This window comes from Corylus avellana, chromosome ca8 (genome assembly GCF_901000735.1).
Source record: "Corylus avellana chromosome ca8, CavTom2PMs-1.0".
Lineage (NCBI taxonomy): Eukaryota > Viridiplantae > Streptophyta > Magnoliopsida > Fagales > Betulaceae > Corylus > Corylus avellana.
The window spans coordinates 20,920,535-20,942,982 of NC_081548.1; the positions used below are offsets into that span (position 1 = coordinate 20,920,535).

Sequence of the window (22,448 nt, forward strand, 5' to 3'; positions counted from 1 at the left end):
GTTTGTGTTTTTGTGGTGGTTTTGGTTGTTAGAATATGATGATAATATCTTTGTTGGGTGTGATTTAATTTGGTTTGTTGGGTTGTGTTGTCTCTTTGCCTTTGTTCCTACGTCGCATGCACGCATTTATTATCACTAGACAGCGATGTGTTTTGTGATTTCTTACTTCATTGCCGTTTCATGTGCACCCAATTTCTGCTTCTTCGCTGAGATGATGACTCGGAGGGACCACACGGTTGCATTATTAGGGAGAGGATGCATACGTGAAATGAGCACATCCTCAAAACTAAATCATGTTAATTGGTTTTCCTATTTTTAAATTATTCTTTTACTTCTATATTATATAACTCATTATGTCATTGATGTGATTTGTCGATTTATAATTTATAAAATAATATTATTTTTACACATAATTTATTGGCTGAACTGAAATGGTTCTATTTGTAATCGATTCAAATGTATATACTACTAAAATGATTTGAATTGTCCTTTGTATTAAATTTGATCGTTATTTTGGATAAAGTATACTTAGGGTGGTATAATATATGAGGATAAAGTGTAATTTAACCTATTTTACTCATATAGCTTGCGTAAATTTCATTTTTCATCATTGATTTTGAAAAATCAAACTTGGGTCTTGTTTTATTATTTGCAAATTTTATGAAAATAACATTACTTTTTTTTTAAAAAAAAAATTATACGGGTTTTTTTTTTTTTTTTTTTTTTTAACATGTTCGTACTATAGGTAAATTCGAACTAGTGATTTTTGCTTCATAAAACATGATCTTCGGTTGATTGAGCTACTCTTTAAGAATCGTTTTTTAACATAAAGTTAATAGTTAGTTATTGTCAAGTTGGCTTGTTTATGTATATACACTAAAAATTTATATATTTGTATGTAGTAGTGATAATGGAGACGCCACTCACACCGGTTTATTGTAATATAAAATATTATTAAAAAAATTTATGAACAGTAATATTAAAAAAATTATATTATAAAATAAACCGGCGTGAAAACTGTTCAATCACGCGCATGTTTCCATTATCGCTACTTATTTTTATGACATATACATAAGCATGCACGATAAAGGATATTAGTCATCACATCAAGAAGAAACAAAAAAGTACTAGCAAGAACGAAGAAAAGGACAATCAACCCCAAACAAGACTTTTAAACGGCTCTAGAAATGGTTAAAAGAATATAAGGGTTTAAGAATGCATTTAAACTTAACAAGTTCATTTTTTGTAAAAAAAAATTAAAAACGCTTTTAAGTATCAAAAAAGCCAAAAAAAAAAAAAAAAAAAAAAAGGCCAAAATACTTTTTTAGCAAAAGCTTAAAAATAAAGCTTTTGTTAAAAAACGTTTTTTAACTTAAAAACCTTATTTTTCCAACACAGTCCAAAACATTACAACTTTATTTTGGTTATTAAGCCGAAGAGTGTAATTATTGATTGACAATAGAAAATTCTCTCTCTCTTTCGTTTTTGTTTGTGGTTGAGGGTTAAGTGAGGCCGGAATATATTCCGCATGACATAAAAAGATTCCTGATCCTAAACATCCTTTCTTCCTCCTGTGGGATAAACAACAAACAACTTTTTCCAAAATGTCGACATAGTTTTGGAAAAACAAAATAATATTAAATTTTTAAGGTTTTAGAAAAACTAAACAGGGATATCTACTTTACTGTATTTTGAATTTATTAAATGTTATTTGCTCAGAAAAATAATAATAATAATAATAATATTAAATTTTTGAGCAGATCCACATCAACTTGATATTATTGTAGCGGGAGCTTCTATTTTTCTGAGCATAATAAACAAAGCCTCAAAGTCATAACTAAAATTTGTCACATTCATTTGGTTGAAAGATGATTGGCTTAAAATATGCCTTAAACATCTCAATTAATATCAATTTGGGAGGTTATTTGACTTTAATTTAGGGCCCGTTTAGGAGTTCAATTTTAAAAGTTGTGTTTTTGAAATCACTACTTTTTGAAATCGCATAGGCGTTTAATAAAACATGTTAAGAATTACTTTTTTTTTTTTTTTTATCAATTGAGTATTTGGATAACATTAACATATAATTGTAGTTTCATGGCCAAATAAGTAAATATTGCGTCAAATATTGTTTTAAGCGAAATCATGATTTTGGTTTAAATTTGCACTTTTTCAAATAAGCACACCCTATTCAGCTTATAGAAATCGCAAATTTTTTCACAATTTTAAAATTTGCATTTTTAAAATCGCAATTTCAAACACTCCAAAATTACAATTTGGTTTAAAAACACAAATTATTTAAAAAAAAAAAACACAGTCCAAAACAGACCCATAGTTAAATAATCTTGAAAGGAAATGACAACACTCCGATCTGCGAGCATATTCCAATAAGACAACAGATAATTTAAATTTATTTTTAATACTATAATTTACAAAGAAAAAGATAAAGTAAAGGTAGAAAAATATTAAAATATAAAACAATATAAACTATAGAATAGACCACTAATAAGTGTGTAATAGGGCTATATTTTGGTCCAACAAAATAGTGAAAAAAGCCTATTTATAGAGCATATATAGATGTAGAATATAAAAAAGATACATCTTATAATAATCATATTCTAACATGATTGAAGGATAAGATGCACTCCGGGCAGCATGAAAAATGGCTTTATTTGCTATTTACTATTTTATATGTATTTCTTTTTTCCCAAAATAGACTGCCAATTAGGCGCACGCTCTGGACTCCGTAGACGTAAATCCGTCTAAATACAATGCACCAGATTATTTTGTGTGAATCTGTACGGGAAAATAAAAAAGTTGTGTTCATTTAGGCAATTGTTGATACGAACCCGACATCAACTCACATCAACTCAATATGAAATTAATAGGTTAGTGTTGAAGAGTTTAGTCAGTTTGATTAAGTGAGTGGAATTGGAGTTGACTTATATAGACATATACACACGCTTCGACACGATTTGAACCCGACATGTGATATAATGTATGATAAATTTTGACATGACATGTGAACCTGACACGAACTCAATACAAAATTAGAGGATTAGGGTTGAAGAGTTTGATTTGTTTAATTAAATAGGTCGGATTATAATTGACTTATATATATAGACTTATACTCATGTTTCAACACGACACGATAACACAAATTGCCACCCGTAGTTTTAACCGAAAAAAAAGTTTTCCAATCCACACACATATATAGTTACTCCCCTTTTAATCTATTACACAATTTGCTATATCTTTCAATATTTCAAATTGGTTAATGAACATTACCAATCTACCATTGAGGTTAAAATGTCTTAATTTGTCTATAAAAAGATAAATATTCTTAAAAGAATCCAAAACAATATATATATATCATTAAGGTTGTAATTCTATTTATTATATTGTTGTATGACTGTCATACATCTTATGATGTAAAATAAAAATTAATCTGACAGTGAAAATTAGCGTTTAAGTTTTTTTTAAGAGCTGATTCAAGGGTTGATTTTTATTACCACATCATCAAGTTGTATGACGGTCATAATAAATAGCATTACTCATTCACAATTTTTTTTTATTTTTATATAATATTCACTAATCAATAATTGTTTATGTAATATGTTAATCAGTATGATGCTCTTTTCTTTCTGGGGTAACAATTATATTCACCTGGACTCTTCAATTAATCATTTCAATGAAAAATTTCAATCCAAGTTGGAGCCCATATTGTTCTAGTAAAAGCCCAAGACTTGTTGGACAGTCCAACATCCATATGGGCATTGGGATGCTGCGTGTGCTACCCCCAAGTCTTGTTGGGCCAATCCAACATTATGTGCACTGGAAGAACATGGAAAATAATTTAATAATATGATTATGATTATTCAAATTCTAACATTTCGATTTCAAGCCCCCTTTTTTTTTCTTTTTTCTTTTTTTCATTTCGATGTCAAACTGTTAGATGTGTAATTCTTTGACAATTTATTTTTGATCAATTTGGGAAAGGGTTATGTTGAGTCAAAACATTGAAAAATGGGCAGGCTCCTCAACAACAGACCTAACACAAAAATAATAATGTAAAAGAACATAATACCAAATAAATTATTTGATTATTTTTTAAGGGCCGCATAAAACTGTTATTGAAGCAAAATACGAACCTTAAGAGATCTCTCAACCTTATTTAAAGGTGCACAAACCCGAAGAGGTCAAAACTTATGTGCACCATCGCTAGAAAACTGGATCAACCACTCGTGAGAAGCTTAAGTGGGAATACATTGTCAAAATTCAAATCAATAACTAAAGAAAATGGAGTACTATCTCCGGTAGCACTAGTCTCTTCAACAAAATCAAACCTCATTAACATAGAGAAACTAAAACCCACAAAAACCAATAGATACAATAGAAAATACAAAAAAACAACAAACAACAAACACATTAACAATGAAAAACAACAACAACAAAAACCCAACAAACAACAATGTCGATGGTGAAGGAGGTGGAGCAAAGGCAAGGTGAAACTTTCTAACCGGCATGTGGGAAACACATGTAAGCGCGTAAACAACATATGGATGATTGGAGGACAGCGGTTGGGAGCTAGAAGGCGATGAAGAAGGTGGACTGGCACGTATTAGATCATATATTTGGAGAAAACCAATCCAAGAACTATAATAGATTTTGATAAATGTTAGGGGTACTTATTAACACTTGTCAGTATCTAATTGGATCTACATCAACTATTAAGAAAGAAAAATAATAGAGAAATGTTAGGGGTATCAAATATTTTACCAAGCAAATCTCAACAAATTGATATGTCATTCATTGGTACGATTACATTTATTTTAATTAATTATTTTATTTAAGTAAGTCTCTCTTTATAAAAAATTTGTTAACTTTTAACATTTCTCAAAATAATATAAATACAAGGCAATAAGTTGTAAGTAATCCTATTTCATAACTTATTCTATAAGGCATAGAATGAAACACATGGACACCAACTGGAAGGGTCCCGTGGAGCTGTGAAGAGCCAACGCACGAGTCACGTATATGGGAAAACTCATAGACTAAAAAATAAAACTAAAAAAGCCGATCCTTTATTCGGATGCGCCCGAGATAAAGAAAGTTGCCGAAGCAGTTAGACAGAAGGTTCGGAACCGCCTTTTCCAGGAGCTGATCAAAGCGGCTATCGGAGGCGATCGGGGGTGGGGTTTTCGGGAGGGGTTTCTCGGAGCTCATTCAATGGAGTCGTTTGGTTTCCACGACGGAAACATCTACGATAGGCTCGAGACCCGTCGCTTCGACGTTGGCCGAGTATTTTCCCATTTCTGTGATAATTGGATTATTGCTGATGTTATTTCTCTGTGAATCGAATTTGTTTCTGAACTTTTGCGTTTGAATCCCTATTCCACTTTTGCACTGCGAGTGAACCATGCTTTGGATGAATAGAGGCATTCATTCAATTTTAGTCGATTGGCATATGAATCATATGAACTGGGAAGGGAATAGGAGGGTTAAGGAGTTGCTCGGTCTGAATTTATTTGAAACTTGCTTGTCTGACGTCACAGTTCTTGAAGTTTTCGATTGAGTATTAGGTGCTCATGAGTACTTCTTGCTCGTATTTTGTTTATAAGTGGTGCACGCACTTTCGTTGAATTGCCGGACGATTAATTTCTTATCATGTTAAGGCTCGGTGAACCTGAATTTGTTATGAAAGATTGGGGTTATGTGAGGTTGGGGAGAGTGTCAAGTACATCTTGATGTGATTTAGTAATGTGGGTGTGTAGTCATAATCGAGAGTTTGAATTTGGTACTTTTTTTTTTTAATAACCGGAGAATTCTAATTATTTCTTGTTAATATTCTGAACGTGATGATGGAACAAGATACAATTTAAAGCAAGTATAAGATAGATGATTCAGCTACGTGCTATGGTGTGTTGTTCATTTTGCCCTAAGATTGTCATTTTTAGAGCAGGTAATATTGCTCTTATAATAGAGACTGGCAAGAATGCAATGTTGTGAGCACTTTTGTTTGTTTTGGGACAAGGTTTCCTCAGTTATGCGTTTTAACATTGTGAAGCTTTGGGTGGATTTTGTTGTGATACCTAATGTGACGTTTTCCTTGTATTTCATTATGTTTTTCAAAAAGAAAAAAAAGGAAGGAATTTTTATGGATAAATTTTGTCCTATAAATTAAAGTGATTAAATTTGCATCGATATTCCTCTAGATTTATCCCAAACGATCCTCTTGGGGAATTGAATATCTTGACTTTTTCTTTTTCTAGCATTTGTTTGTTTATAGCATTTCTGGCTTTCTATCATTTGTTTATAGCATCTTCCACTAGTTTATGTCATATTGCCACCCGGGGCATAGATTTTGATTTACATAGGTTTTCGATATTTTATGTGATAAATAATTCTTCTTTATTCAAGGTCTAAGAGAATATTTTGGTACCCATATAGGATGTTAATCACAGTTTACAGATGCACTCATCAATGATACGGAGGCTCTCCCTTGAAAAAGTAATGGAGGTTAGTATTATTTAGCATTTAATTTTTTGAGTGAACAATGCAATGGTCATGGTTTATGTGGCCTTATTACATATTCATATTGTCTCTTTCGTGTTTTTATTTTTTTATTTTTTCTCGTTGTACTCTATTTATGTAATCTCGAATTTCTTACTTTTCCTTATGATCCTGTCAATGTATATAATAGATTTTAAAATGTCTATGTGGATCAAACCAATATGGAAGTTTAAGGCATTCTAGAATTATTATTATTTTTTATTGAAATACCAAAACTATGCTGAATCAAAATTATATTTTTCTACTATGCTCAAAAACAGCCATTAAGAGTTCAACCAATATCTCCTTAAAGAAGCCATGAAGATTTGTTATGTGAAAGCCCTTGCTAATTTGTGACTACTAGGACCGTGCAATAGTGATTACCAAAAAGGAGTGCCATACTAAGGACTCACGGCATTTTAATCATTATATAAAACTATGTGTAATATAGTATTTGGTCTCTTAGTTTACTTATAAAAAAAAAGTATTTGGTCTCTTAGTTCCTACCATATTTTAAAAATTACTGTATTTATCACCTTTCTCTCTTCTCTCTCTCTCTCTCTCTCTCATTAGGGGCATCAAGGTTGTGTTAATGCTGTGGCTTGGAATTCCAAAGGTTCTCTTTTGATATCTGGATCAGATGACACAAGGGTATGATTCTTTTTAGATTAATGTTACTCTTTATATCCATTTATAACGTTCATTTCACACCAGCTGATGTGACTTGTTTTAAGTGGCTAACATCTTCTTCTTTTTTAAGTGGTTGATATGGGAAGCCATTTAAAACATGCCACATCTGCTAATGTGAAATTGGTGTAATAAATTGAATTGAAAAATAGCATTACTCTTCCTTTTATATTTAGAAGTTGAAATTTACTCTCTATTGATTGAGAATAGGTGTCATTGTATTTCTCATTCGGTTACATTGGAGCTTGTGTGACCTATTTTTGCATTATCTAAGTATTATGTGCTATGCATGATAAAATTTCACATGTGCTATGTATTGGTATCATATTTTATCAGAGCAGGCACATTTTTTTTTAATTTTTTTTTTAATTTTTTTTTTTTTTTTTTATATATTTTTTAATTGCATTCTCTATTCCTCTTTATTTTGTAAAAATTTCCTGATAAGCCTTGTTGATAAACCCTAGCCATTTGCTTTGAGTGATTTATCATGTGCTTCATGCCACATCATTATGTTAAATTTATAAAAAATTAGTCTTGTGAATAAGAAGTGGTTTGGTACTTTGGTGTCTTGAAAAATGCAAATAGATAATTGGTGATTAAGAAATGCTATGGGTACCAAATTTTTTACCAAGAGATGGGTATCAAAATGGTGTGGATCTTATTTATTGGTATCTGTAGCATTTCTCTTGATTAATTGTTTTGATCTTCTCCAATGAATAAGCTCCACATCATTTTGGTACCAATCTCTTGGTAAAAGATTTGGTATCCCTAACATTTCTCTTTGGTGATTTGTATATTTTGTCACATCACTGTGCAATGAAAATTTTGAGTTACTTGATGGAGCGAGTGAGCATTTTGTCCGAAGATTGCAAAAATGTTTCATCGCTGGAGTCATGAGAGGCAAAATAATGATTTTTTAGGAGCAGCAGCTAGAATGCCAACCTGATGGCTCCTAACAGAAGAGGATGTAGAGGCTAGACGAAGTTATTGCAATCCCTGTGATTATCAATTACAACATGCATTACCTTATGCAGAATTTTATTGTTGTGGTGATATGTACTTACAGTGCATTATTTTCTGCAGTAGTTTCATGATAATTGCTCCAGAGTGTGACCATACTTCCTCCATAAGGGTGTCTTTGATGAAATGAATTAGGGGAGAGTGCTATTTAGCTAATTGACTTATCAGCTAGGGATGCTAGATTTTCTATGCTGTTTCTCCAACCCTCTTATGTACACATATTGCCATATGATTATTAATGCTCAGTTTTCATGCAGCTTAATATTTGGAGCTACTCTAGCCGGAAGCTTTTGCATTCTATAGAGACGGGGCATTCTGCAAACATATTCTGTACAAAGTTTGTGCCTGAAACCTCTGATGAGCTTGTAGTCTCTGGAGCTGGAGATGCAGAAGTATCTTTCTAATCAGTTTATAAGTTTATAGGTTGATGCTGTATTTGTGCTGTCAGATATCATTGGTGAATTGCACTTACTGATTCTTTTGCAGGTGCGGTTATTTAATTTGTCTCGCTTAAGTGGGAGAGGATCAGATGATAATGTTATTCCTCCATCTGCCCTGTATCAGTGTCACACTAGAAGAGTAAAAAAATTAGCTGTAAGAATTTTGTTTAAAATCATTGTAAAGAGAGTTAGTTTGCTGCTATTGTTAACATGCTTAAATAGAATCATAAGTGTGTGATTTTTTATTGTGGTAAATCTTAACAGTCATTTAGTTGCTTTTGCTTCTAATAATGTCTACCAGCCCTTTTTTGGTCGCAGGTTGAAGTTGGAAACCCCAATGTGGTGTGGAGTGCTAGTGAAGATGGAACTTTGAGACAGCATGATTTTCGAGAGGGAACATCTTGTCCTCCAGCTGGATCTTCTCGTCAAGAATGTCGCAATGTTCTAGTAAGTGGCATATACAATTGTATCTTTTTTCCCATTCATCTTTTATCATTGAATGCATTCTGAAATTTCCAATTGCCTTTGTTGACAAATGAGTTATCCAGTGGCATTTAAAATATTTCCTAGCAGCATATTGCATGGTTATTGGCACATGCTTGCTATAGAGCTTGGCTTCCATATGCTTGTCAGGTGTTGGCTTGATGCTATTGACTTTGCGTAATTGTTCCTTTTAGATGTACATATGGCATTGCTTTTCTTGTCCACATATTGATATTTAGGGTGGAAGAAATATTACATGTTAGTTGTCAGCCATTAAGACACTGTAAATGAAAAGGACACGTATAATCCTTCCTGTATAAGACCTTAGAAACTATGTGCGTATTTAACGAATAATTTTCTCTTGATTGTGACCTAAACCCAATTTGCCTTTCGTCGAAGTGTACTAGTTCTAACAATTGAAATCTATAATTCTATGAATTTTTGCCTCTTTATGTTCAAGTGGTTACACAACTCAATGTTTTTACTTCTGTCATGGTACTCTGAAAAGTATCTCAAATATTGCAGATTTATTTTTCTTGCGGAAGTTTACATGGAAACCCTAATATGAGAGGGATCTCATGGAACCAACATGAGTGAGAGACCTTACGTTCGAGACAGTAGGCCGTTGTCCACATTGTAGTTGCCTTTGGCTATATTTACATATTGGCACTGGAAATATACTTTCTAGTTTTCTTAACTTATGAATCTTTTGCATTTCTGACTCTGAGGTGCTTTCTGTTTGAATTGTCCCCTCCAGCTGAATTCCTTGGAAATCATTGTTTTTCTCATTTAATACATAATGGCAGCTTGACTTGCGGTGTGGAGCAAAGAGGTCACTTTCGGATCCTCCTAAACAAATTCTTGCTCTAAAATCTTGCGATATCAGTTCCACTAGACCTCATTTGCTCCTTGTTGGTGGGAGGTACTTTATTGTTGATTAATACTATTTGCTTAAGATCTCTCCCTCCTTCCCCCTCTCCCCAACAAACATACTCTGTTCCTACAGATCTCTGATTCCTGAATGTTTGCAGCGATTCATTTGCACGTTTATATGATAGAAGGATGCTGCCACCACTGTCCTCTTGTCAGAATAGGATGTCACCACCTCCTTGTGTTAACTATTTCTGCCCGATGCATCTCTCTGAGCGAGTGAGTTCAGAAGTTCCTAATGACTACTATTGCACCATATTATTATTACTCCTAGTTCTTATTTAATTGCTGCACTGATATAATATTATTTTGGGTAAATATATTAGAAGTCCTTGGGTCAACGCGCCAAAATTAAATTCTCCCTAAGTTTTTTTTTTTTTTTTTTTTTTTTTTTTTCGAAAATTTGCTCCCTGGGTCAATCGAAATGCCAAGAAAATTCCTACTGTCAAAATTTTTTAACTGCCGTTAGATTGGTTAAAACACACCGTTTTGCCATGTCAGCATAATAATTTTTTTATTAATTCAATTTAAAATTTAAAAAAAAAAAAAATTGAAGGGGTGGCTGGAAGCCATCCCAAGGGTGGTTTGCCACCCTCGGGGTGGCTTCTGACCACCCTCAAGGGGTTTGCCCCAAACCACCTAGGGGTGGCTCGCGGCCACCCCATCACTTAATTTATCTTTTATTTTTTTCTTCTTTTCTATTGCTTATGATACATCTTTTGATCATGTTTCATATGTAAGCTAGCATACGTAGATCCACACAAGAAGCATAATTATAGAAGTATGATCTTTGTTCTCTCTCTCTCTCTCTCTCTCTCTCCTTTTTTCCAGGGGCGTACAAGCGTGCACCTCACTCATGTTACATTTAGTCCAATGGGAGAAGAGGTTCTCCTTAGTTATAGTGGAGAGCATGTGTACCTGATGGATGTAAATAATGGTATGTTTATTCTCCCAAAATCCTTCACTCCTATGCAATTGAATTGCCTTCAACAAAAGGGTACCTGTACCCAAAACGTACACAAGTAGGTAGGTAGAGAATATCTAAGGGCACGAGACATCTCATTTGATTAAGACATAGTAATGCCTTTACGATACTTGGTTGTTTCATTTGGGGCTATTGACTAATGAATGTGGGGATAAAAACAGTTTTGACTGAAGAATCATGTGTTTAGTTTCTTCACCACATGCCTTGTTGATATACTGTAATGCACATGCATTGTAATTGGTTCTTAGGAGATGCCTTTGATCATTAATTCCTAAGAAATTTAGTTATGTGCAAGAACTCAAAAGCTTCTTGTGTTAGACCTCAAAAGCTTCAACTTGATTACCTCTTTGGTTTGATAAGGCACCAGAATAATTTGAATTTTTGAAACAGTTGACAACCTCAGTTTTCACTTTGTAAAAAATTTATTTTCCAATGCAAGAACAATTCATTTGCAAACTTCATGACTACATCTCCATATTGCTTTCTTGAATCGAGGTTTTTATTTATTGATTTATTCCTTCTCCAAGAGATTGTGGGATATTTGTCATTCTTTAGTAGTAGTAGTAGTTCTAGCAATCTTTCTGTGTATGATCTTTCTCCTTTTAAAATGAATTTATTCTTTCTTATCCAAAAGAAAGAAAGAGGGGGAGGGAAGGGATTGTTGGATATACATGCATACTTTTCAATGTTTGTTAAGCTTCCTTAGTGGGTACAGTTATAGGCATTAGAGATGAAACTTACTGGCTCTAAACCTCTAATTGCTGGCTGTTATGAATTTCCGAAAAGATTTTCAGTTTAGTACTTCTTTTTAAAGGTCATAATGATAATGTGATTGAATCTGTTGTTGATGTGAAATGGGTATCATTTTCAGGTTGACTAACCCGCTAGCATGAGTTTTGGTTTAAGATCTAAATATATTGTAGTTTAGACATGCAAAATAATCCAGTTGTATCACTATAATTTTTGTATCTTCTTTTTGCTTATTAGTCGATATTCATGTTCTTTGGTACAGTTAGATTAGCAAAGTTGTTAAGCTGATATGCTCAAGTTTTTGAAATTCATAGCTAGCAGGAGCGCTATGCAATATACTTCAGGAGATGTTTCAAAGCTGATGAGCTTCACGCCTATACTCAATGGGGCAGAATTGCAGTCACCAGTGTCCAATATCCTCCCAAGCTGTCATACTAGAAAAGGCAATGTTGGCACAACGGTATGCATCTTTGCTTATTTAGGTATTCTTTGGTAACCATGTCTCTGTTATTGGTGTAGATTTGTTTTTAATAAATGGTTGTCTGATAATTTCCAAAATATGTTTTGGCTTGTCTGACATAGTTGTTACAGCTTGAAAAGTGCAGGAAACTAATTAAAATTGCGGAAAAATCCTTAGAGGAGGCAACAAATTGCTTCTATGGAATTGAGGCTTGCAATGAGATTTTGGATGGATGTTGTCGTGACATTGAGCCCAAGCTAAAGCATGGATGTCTATGTCTACGTGCTGCTTTATTGCTCAAGGTTTTCTAACAAGTTACTTGGTTGGAAGTTCAGACTCATTCATTTGATATTTATCTGTGTATTATTTTTTTCTTATTTTTCCCTTTCCAGCGGAAGTGGAAAAATGATGCTCATATGGCTATAAGAGATTGCTACAATGCCCAGAGAATTGATAATTCCTCGTTTCGAGCACTTTGCCATATGTCTGAAGCTCTATCGCAGGTGATTTTGAGGCACTTACTGCAATTGAGCATATGATCACAGCATAATTGTCACTAGGTGCCCAAGCAACTCCAGCTGACTTGATTGTGTGCCTCTTTGGTTTGGTTGTCCAGATTGGCCACAGTTCGTCAAATCCCATTTCTAGGCCTTACTTCCTATCAGATTTTTTAACTTATCTCATAAATGACTACAGTTAAAAGTAGGTTTCTTTCAGTTAACCAAGCAGGATGAGTCAAGATTATTATGAGTGAGGTCCTTGTAATGCTAGGTGATGCATAGCAAATTGTATGCAAGCTTCTGATGTCACATTTATCCAATATATGGTGCTCATAATTTGTATAGTATAGAGCTTGCAACTACACAATATTCTTCTGGTCTAGGTGCTTTCACAGAATGCGATGGAAACTTAGTTGTGTGTATTATGCTGCACTGGGAACTGTGAGAAAACCCTTATTGTCTAGGCATGCGAATTTGATTACTGAATCTGCCCCTCCAGTCAGGCATTATTATTAGTTCCTAATTCTTATTTCTTGCAGTTAGGCAAACATAAAGACGCACTAGACTTCGCCATTGCAGCCCAATATTTGGCCCCGTCAAATTCTAAAGTGGCAGAAAGAGTGGAGAATGTCAAAAAAGATCTTGCTGCAGGTTTATGTCTATGCCCTTCTACGTTTATTATTGCACTAATTGGTGCATACCATTTGTCAATTGTTGGTGTAAACTGCAGTTTATACTGGCACCATCATAGTTCTGGAATTTAACTTCTTATTATGCTAGTTTATCACTTTACCTCTGTTGTCTAATGCCATAAGGGGGCAGTGATCTTATCTCTATAGCTTAATGAGTATGTGACTTAATCTGATTTTCTTTTTTATTGCCATTAAATGGAAAAAGATTTCCTTTTCGTTTATGCAGAGGTTGTGTGGTAACATAAACTTGTACCTCACCGCATAGGGGGCAAAGCAAGAGATGCAATCTGCCCTAACAATGCCATAACTTGTTATTAAAAAAAAAAAAAAAAAAAAAAACTGAACAAGGCATAACTTGTCAGCAGCTTCTCCTTTTTTAATCAGAAGGGGCTAATAAATTTCGAAATATTATATGGATCAAAGTCTTCTATTTTCTCTAGCCTAAGATTTTTGAAATGAAAGATCTTCCCTTTGGATTGATCACACGATCATAGGCCTCCTGTCCATTATTTAACTATCAAATATGGGACATAGATTGCTGATGGCAGCAAAGTTTTGTTTCAAAGCAATTCTGTCATCTTGTATAGCAGCACTATATTCTTATTTTTTGGAAGTGAGGCGAGTTGCCTGCTTTAAGCAAACTCTAATGTTATTAGCATTGTATCACAGATTTCAATTTTTAGGCAACAAAGAGGGACTTAGCATTTGTGAATTGGTAGAAGTAGTTTTGAGATTTGATTGAAAAGGCTTTTGGATAAGGATTAATATGTATCATTTGCATGGTTTCCTTTCACTTCTGACTTTGCACATTCAGTTTTCTCTGCACTAGGAACTTTTCATATGAGATAAAAGAAGATATTCTTTGGAAGGTGGAATTTAGCATGTGTAATCTAGTGCAAGATAGATTTGCCAGCTATCATCACTGCGTGAACAGGTCTAGGAGGATAGTGTCATGCTTGTAATGGTTATGACATGTTATATTATGAATATGGAAATGCTTGCCTAGAAACTTGGCCACCACATTTTATATTTTGTATATGCAAAAACCCATGTTCAATTTAGCCCTTGAAAAGTGTTTCTGTACTGTACTATTTAGGCAGAGTACCGTCACCCTGCAACCTGGGAGGTACCAAATAAATGAGTACCCAAGTCAATGTGAATACGAATGATTTTTTGTGAGAGACCACGTCATACAATATCTTTTTGTTTTATTTTTAATTTCATGGCATTATGTAAATCTAACAGCATGATTGCATGACTAGTTGAAGCTGAAAAAAATAATAAAGCAAATGATGGAGTGCCAAGGTCTGAATTGAGAGGTGGAAAAATACTCTCATTAAGTGATATACTCTACCGATCAGAGGCTAATAGTGATGCTTCGCAAGACGGACCAAGATCTGAAAGAGAAGATTCTGATTACGATGAGGAAGTGGAGTTGGACTTTGAAACTTCAATATCTGGCGATGAAGGCCATGATGTTGAATCAAACATTCTTCATGGGAGTTTAAATGTGAGATTTCATCGAAGGGGTGATTCACCAAGAGAAAGTGCTGGCGCAAATGGAACATGTGGATCACCTTCTTCATCATCACAAAATGACAGGATATCTTATCAGGTTCACTTCCATGTTTTTTTTATATACATTCAATTGTTTCTAGATTTGCCTTTCATAAATGTTATGTTTTGCTTAATATCTCACCTTTATAATTGGATCAACCATTTCAATTGCCAATTAACGGGCACCTACAGGTGTAGTAAATAGGTAGCCCCAAATTTTAAATCTTTTTGTTCTCTTTATATGTTATGGATCTTCCCATTCATCTAGCTTTGGCTATTTATGTCATGCTTCTGTTGCTGCAGCCTGAGCCAGTAATTGATATGAAGCAGAGATACGTTGGTCACTGTAATGTTGGAACTGACATAAAACAGGCCAGTTTTCTTGGCCAGAAAGGTACTTTTCTTCAGTACTGGTCTTTATTATCATTGGATCATCCTATGCAAGTTACGATTGCACTGATGTTTAATTTCAAATGCTAATGATTTTTGGAAACTTCTTTTATTCAGTACTTGTTTCACCATATATCGGTCTCACAAAGAGATCAACAGTAACATTCTCTCCCACATGTAGACTTGCCAGATAACACTGGACCAAATCTGGCCCTTGCCACTTGTGGGATAGAGATATTAACAAAAGACAGGACAACGACTTCATAGAATCAGGAAACATTACCATTTGGTGTTAATAACCAGATAGAAAATGTAAAAGATTGTGAGAATACAACCATAGAGTGGTTGGCGTCTTGGTATGTATTTTAGTACAAATGTAAAAACTACAAGATTACCACTAAGAGTTGTACCTTTCAGATATTGATCCTTGTTTAATGTTAATTACTGATTATCTTGGTTGTAACCTGTGAGTCATGCATCTTTCAGGTTCAATGAATGAGTTTGAGTCCACAGGCAATATAATGTAGTAATAGCTCCCTTATATGACAATGTTTCTATGATGATTTATAGGTGAGTATGTTGCAAGTGGAAGTGATGATGGGAGATGGTTTATCTGGGAAAAGAAAACCGGTAGACTGATAAAAATGCTTCTTGGAGATGATGCTGGTAGTGTTTTCTTTACTACAAGCTGAATGGGATTAGTTACTGACTGTAGTAGTCTCTTAATTAATTGTATTTTTTTCTTTCTTTTTTTTCATGTCCTTCCATAGTTGTGAACTGCGTCCAGTGCCATCCATTTGATTCTGTTGTGGCAACTAGTGGGATTGACAACACGATAAAGGTGAGGGTGATTAGAAGTAGTCTATATGGTAGAGCAGACAAGGATAATTTCTGAATTTTGGTGGTGTTGTTCTAGATATGGACTCCAAGTGCTCCTGTTCCATCAATTGTAGCAGGTGGAGCAGAACGACCAGAAACTGCTGATGTGCTGGTCACCATGGAAAACAATCAACGCAAATTATGCCGTAATCGTGAAGCTTTCCTGTAAGGCGTCTGGAGTCATTTCCACCTGATATTTTAGTAGATCATTATTCTGATGGTTTATCTACATACTTTATTGGCTAGTACATTATTATGGAAATAGCTGGTCCTACTTATGTCAGTGAGTTTCCTTTCTCGCTAGCCTCTTAGCATGTGGGTTTGCCCCATGTCAGAGTTTCTCTGCCCCAAGAAAAATAAGATAGGGCTAGGACTGCGTTGGTTAAGAAATATGATTAAACAAATGTTTTTTAATACTCAAATTATGTCATCGACCTGTTCATTTAAATGCTTGGTTTAATTGTGCAATTATTCAGGTAAAGGGATTTTTGGGAATAAAAGTGAAAAATGTTGTCCATTGGTTTGCTCTCTTTCTTAGTACAAAGAGTGGTAAAGGAAAAACAACTCAAAACCCAAAACTCACTCCCACACAATAGAAAATTTTGACAAAAGAGAAATCTCTCTAATTCTCTCATTGCCTTGCGGCACTCCAAAATTGTGAGCAGTTTGTGCGGCTCGCGGCTGTCTCCTTTCTCTTTTTTCTCTCTCATGCTCATTTACTTCACAAAAGACCGGATAGAATGATTTTATTTTTAAAGTCTGAGGTAAGACAAAACAATGCATATCTTGAAGCCCTTTGTTATTTCTTGATCCCCTCTGTTATTTCTCAATCGCACTCTTATTTGTGGGAATCACTCTCTTCAATATCCCCATACCCTTTACTATATACACACATAGATACCCATTTTTCGAATTGAGAGAGGAGAGACCAGATAATAAAATGACCTTTCCTAGCCATCAAACTTTAAGCCGTACCTTGTTGCGGAGATATATTTTTCAAAATAATAGTTAATAAAAATAACAAACGACTGTTTTGAAAAGGGAAAGAGAATTTCAAAAGTTTGATGTTGTAAAGTGATGTTTCTTATATAGTTTTTGAGATATTTTTGTAGTTTGTCTTTCACCAAGGAATAGAATTAGTTTTTTCTCTTGAATGGAATGCATTATATCAATATCTTTAAAAAAAAACTAAACTCAATTTTAATGGCTATGTTTGCCACATATTTTATTCTTGTTTTTTGTATTCATTTTGAATTTCTCACTCTTCTCAAATACATTACTAAACAACACAAAACACTTTTTATAAAAAAAATTGTATACCTTGTTCTAGGAATATTTTGACAAATTAAAAAATAAAAAGGATTAGAGTGGTTAAATGGCCACCCCTATCTAGACGAGGTGGCTGTGCAGCCACCCTTGTCCTAGTCAGAGGTGGCCGTACACCAAGACGGGTGGTTGCACAGCTATCCTTCTTTTCCACTAAGGGTAGTCACACAACCTTTTTTTTCAAAAAAAAAATAAAATAAGGAGTTGGCTTTGCATTTGTTATTTTTGTACTCACCTAAAAAACTTTGTTTTATTTTACTCTATAGGAAAAATGTTTTTCAATGTGGATCCCACTAGAATACACTTCAGAAAACAATTCTCACCTTATGTCACATCAAAACACTTACCCAAATACATTAACATTGCCTGCATTGATCCGGGGTTTAGTGAATGATCGTTTTCCTCATACCCAAACGGGGCAGAGAGAGGGGGTGATTTTGGGCTGAAAACTTACCTGTTAAAAAGAAGAAAACGATTTGGGGTTTAGTTTTGAAGGTGCAGACTAGCATGCATGTCACATAAAAGTGTAAGCAAGCATGTAAACATCAAACCATGTTTGTGATAAAAGATTATATCTTCTGTTAATGTCATTATCTTGTCATGATTTCTTACTTACTATGGCTACATTCACCTGGGAGGATTACCATGTTAATGTGCAGGCCTTTCGAAATTCTTGAGCGATTTCGAATGCATGAGTTTAATGAAGGTACATTTCATCCGTTTGAGTGTACTCAGAGCTAATCAGGTTCCTTACTGCAGCATGCGTGTAAGTTAAGAACTCTCTATATTCATTTATATGTTGTGTGTGTTTACTAGTACTTCGTCTCTGAAAATTTACAAAAGAAAGAAAAATATACTTGTATTCTCCTAAGGAGAAATCTGGGGATTGTTTTTGTAGTTACCAATTTAGCAAATAGTGAATCTTGAGGTATAAGGTGTAATACAAAATTTCCACAAATTTATTTGCTCCGTGTGACAAGTAAATTTTGACTTTGAAGTATGAAACTTCTAATATGCAGTGCTTACTTTGAAGTATGAAACTTCTAATATGCAGTACTTTTATGTTTTTCATTACTTGTATATAAGCTCCTTAAATTCAACAAATCTGTGGGTAGGGTGTGAGATCATGATGCTGAAGCATCAAGCATCAGGCTGATGTACGTTACATACACATTCTGGGCCTGGGGAGCTTTGAATTTGGTTTGTAGAATTGTAAACAAGAACGTTATATTCCAGAGCCTGATTGATTTATACTTTTGTACCATTACAGATACTGCCTGTCTAAGTGTAAATTGAGTGGTGGAGTTCCTTCATTATGCAAAAGGCGCGAAAGGGGAGAAACAAGCAACCATGTCGTTGTTAATAGGAAATTAGTTGACACTGTGAAGTCCTTTGGCGTCCTGCAATAATAAATTTATGATTAAATGAGGACAGCTGTGATGATGTGGTTAGCCCTAGAGCGCTTTTTGTTAGTATCACATAAATATATATATTTTCAATTTTTTGTTCATTCTATTTGGTAAAATATATCTGAAATTTTCTTGTATAGTTGAACCTTTTGTTTTAGTTTTTTTTTGTTGGTGTATAGAGTATAACTGCACAATACTCCCCATTCGTGTTTTGTTGTCAATATTTTTTATTTAATTTTTTTTTATCATGGTGCAATTGCCAGCTGCAATCATTTAATCATTACTATCATAAGGGTGTTCCTCATGGTTCTTGCTTAAATTCTGTACTGTTGCATTTTGAATTCTACAATTCACTTCTTCTCTATGGTCAGAAGAAGTTTGAATAATGAGCTCCTGATGATTGCTTTTTATTTGATCTCCCTATCTTCCATCTCTACTTATGCTGCTACAACAAAACTTATGGCATGGCATCATTTAGTCTCTATTTCATGTAGATAGTGGTTGGAAATTTTCTTTTTTATAAAAGCCCTAGAAGGGTGATGTTGCTATGTCTAAAGATAGCCATGTTGCAGTTTCAAGTGCCAACTGCTAAAAGAGAATTGAGGGCGGCGTGATGTCTTCGCTGGATCTTCCGGTTGCGCTCACATTATTTATGTTGATGTCTTATAGTTCATCTAATGCACGTGAATAATTCAATTCATGCATCCTATTAGAAAAGAAGAGAGTTGGATTGAGATCTTTAGCAATTTTTTGCTCAAATGGTTGGCAATTTGGGTAGCACATGGTGGGAGAATGTATATGATACCTGCATGTTTAAATAAAAGTTTGAGTTGTTCAGCTACTTGGGTTAGTGAGTTTTATGTGAACTCTCTCATATGTGCAATGCAAAATGTTCTTTTACAGAATCTTGCGCACAACTGCGTGGACATTATTCCCGGAGGTTGTTGTGAGAGACACAATCTGAAGGGAAGAACAATTTTTTTCCTGTTTTGTAGGCGATGGGAATGATTAGGAAGCTTCGCACACGTGCTTGGTTGAGGACAGTTCTGGATGTTGGGGGAGCATCCTCTGAGATGTCCATGTTATTCGGAAGAAAGGGAACATGTAGAAGCACATGGATCACATGACAAAAACCGACCGTGTCCGTGTTGGTCTTTATTTGCTCAGCAAAATTAGTAATGAGAAACTGCGTTTTGGATTTTGTATTTGATGGCCACCTGGGATGTCAAAGATTTTAAACTTTAATTGAAATACTTGAAAAGTCATAAGAGTGATGGTCTTAGACAAATAAAATGCATGCTGATATCAACATATATATACCTCTTTAAAATTCAATTCCCCCGACAAAAAAAAAAAAGAGAAAAAAAAAAAAATTTCTAATTCAATTCAAAAGAACTTAGTGATAGATGTCTTTCTATACCTTGCAATCTCTCCTTTTCTTCCAGAGACGGTTACTTTTATATTTCCAGCAATTATCCGCACATGTGACATCTTTAATTGTCTTCTTGAGAAATCTCATGACGTTACCTATTTCAGGTGATGCTATATATATATATATATATATATATATATATATATATATATAATAAAAATGAAAGATAAGATAAGATAATAGGCATTGTCATTTATAGCATGAATTTGATATGAACCTACGGGCCAAATTAATCACAAGCTGTACTAGACTATACAAGATTATTAATTCCATTATAATGGTCTATGGCAAAGTTTGGACTCGAAATTCAAAAGATGCCACTTCTGTCTATATTGCAGTTAGTTCGGTCTGACAAGTTATATTATATTTGGTTTCGTCACATTTGAAAAGTCTTGTTTCATGGTATTATGCAGTGTCAAACAATCGGGATTGTTAGATTGTGTTTTCTTGACCATAAATTTAGTTTATGGCGATATATTAAGAGCATTCTAAGTATGGGAGAGATATAAATTAGTTAGGGAGGGCCGGAGGGGGAAAGAAAAGCCTAACAATTCTAATAGTTAAGCGGGAGTATATACTTAGCACCCAATGCTAGAAGGGGAAAAAGACTAGCAAATTTACTGGTTGAAGTTTGTGATCTAAAATAGCAAAGTTAATGACTAAGATGACTACTCAATGTTTTTTTGTTTTTTTTTTAAAAAATAAATAAAAAAATAAAAAATAAAAAATTATTTATTGAATGACTTGTTATTGCTGATCTCTTAATGAATGGAGATTAGATGCACTTAACTACCCGTATTGCATGCATGCAATATGAGCAGTTCATAGCACTCAATATAAATCACCTCTTAATAAGCAATTCGAGCTGTTCGTAACACTCGATCTAAATAACTTGTAGCTAAGCATAAGCATAGGAAGCAAAATTCAAGGTTTTTTTTTTTTTTTTCTTTTCTTTTTTTCTTTTCATATTATGAAATGTGATTTATACGTAATCAATATGGTTTGAGCTGATACTTTGTGTTGCATTGATTTTTTACTTAAAAATAAATAATGACAGTAAAAGAAAAAAAGATTGATGTTTATGAATTATGAATGTTTACTCCTCCTCTATATAGTCAATCAATCATGATGGGTTAAATATGGTAATCATAAATCAATATAACTTGAGTTATGGAAGAAGGAAAGAGGTATACCTAATACCTAAATAGTCAATGCCTACTTTTCAGGCAAGATGTCACAATCCCATTTCTCAATCTCTGCCTGATTAGCAAGCAATTAGGGTCCAATTATAAATTAATTCCTCATTTCCTATTCACAAAAAAGCACCGGAACTTTCCTACCTACCCCCCTCCCCTTCTATCCACCCAACTCTTTTAATTAGATGATGCCTCTCTTTCAAACAAGGGAGACTCCGGATACACACGAGAAATTGTGATAAATATATATTGAGAAATGTTTGGCTATTTTAATCTTACGTGGCATAACTTATTTTAAAATTAATAAATTTCTGAAAAATAGGTTATGCCACCTAAGATAAAAATGATCAAAAATAAAATTTTTAATAATGCCAAGCATTTCTCATATATATTAATTACTTTTAAAATTGTGTAAATCCAGTAAATGTGGTGATTTCCGCTTCAAATTAGGCTCCTTTAAAATATATATATATATATAAGCATCTACTATTCTCCTAGCGTCAATAAAGGCTTGACTTGGAAAGAAGTGTAATCAGTCACTCTACCTCAGATTCTTTTACGACAGCAATTAACAGTCTAAATTAATAATAATTAACAGTGTAAATTATTTAAAAAAATTAATATAAATAATTTTCACATAATTAAAGTGGTCAAATTGTCGTGGTACCCGTTGTGTTTGATCTGGCAACATTATTAAATTATTTTCTTACGTTTGACACACGGCGACTAGAAAATGATACCAAAGTAGTTTATTTAACGCGAC

At 33.9% G+C, this 22,448-nt stretch overlaps 1 protein-coding gene across 2 annotated transcripts; it reads left to right on the top strand.

The window, feature by feature from the left end:
* Positions 1 to 5,067: 5,067 nt before the first annotated feature.
* LOC132189183 (protein ALTERED SEED GERMINATION 2) lies at positions 5,068 to 20,346 on the top strand. Of its 2 annotated transcripts, none has more exons than XM_059603779.1 (20): positions 5,068 to 5,298; positions 6,448 to 6,516; positions 7,123 to 7,200; positions 8,514 to 8,648; positions 8,743 to 8,850; positions 9,015 to 9,143; positions 9,986 to 10,101; positions 10,211 to 10,328; positions 10,941 to 11,046; positions 12,159 to 12,304; positions 12,436 to 12,606; positions 12,697 to 12,807; positions 13,344 to 13,455; positions 14,759 to 15,111; positions 15,357 to 15,447; positions 16,014 to 16,109; positions 16,214 to 16,284; positions 16,360 to 16,487; positions 18,308 to 18,414; positions 20,053 to 20,346. In XM_059603779.1, the coding sequence occupies exons 1-19, from the start codon at positions 5,227 to 5,229 to the stop codon at positions 18,387 to 18,389; spliced, it is 2,292 nt and encodes a 763-aa protein (XP_059459762.1). In that variant the 5' UTR covers positions 5,068 to 5,226; the 3' UTR covers positions 18,390 to 18,414; positions 20,053 to 20,346. The 2 variants fall into 2 exon arrangements, with proteins under 2 accessions (XP_059459762.1, XP_059459761.1); XM_059603778.1 differs by lacking the exon at positions 20,053 to 20,346 and adding an exon at positions 18,919 to 19,220 and having other exon boundaries at positions 5,070 to 5,298.
* The last annotated feature ends 2,102 nt before the right edge of the window (positions 20,347 to 22,448 follow it).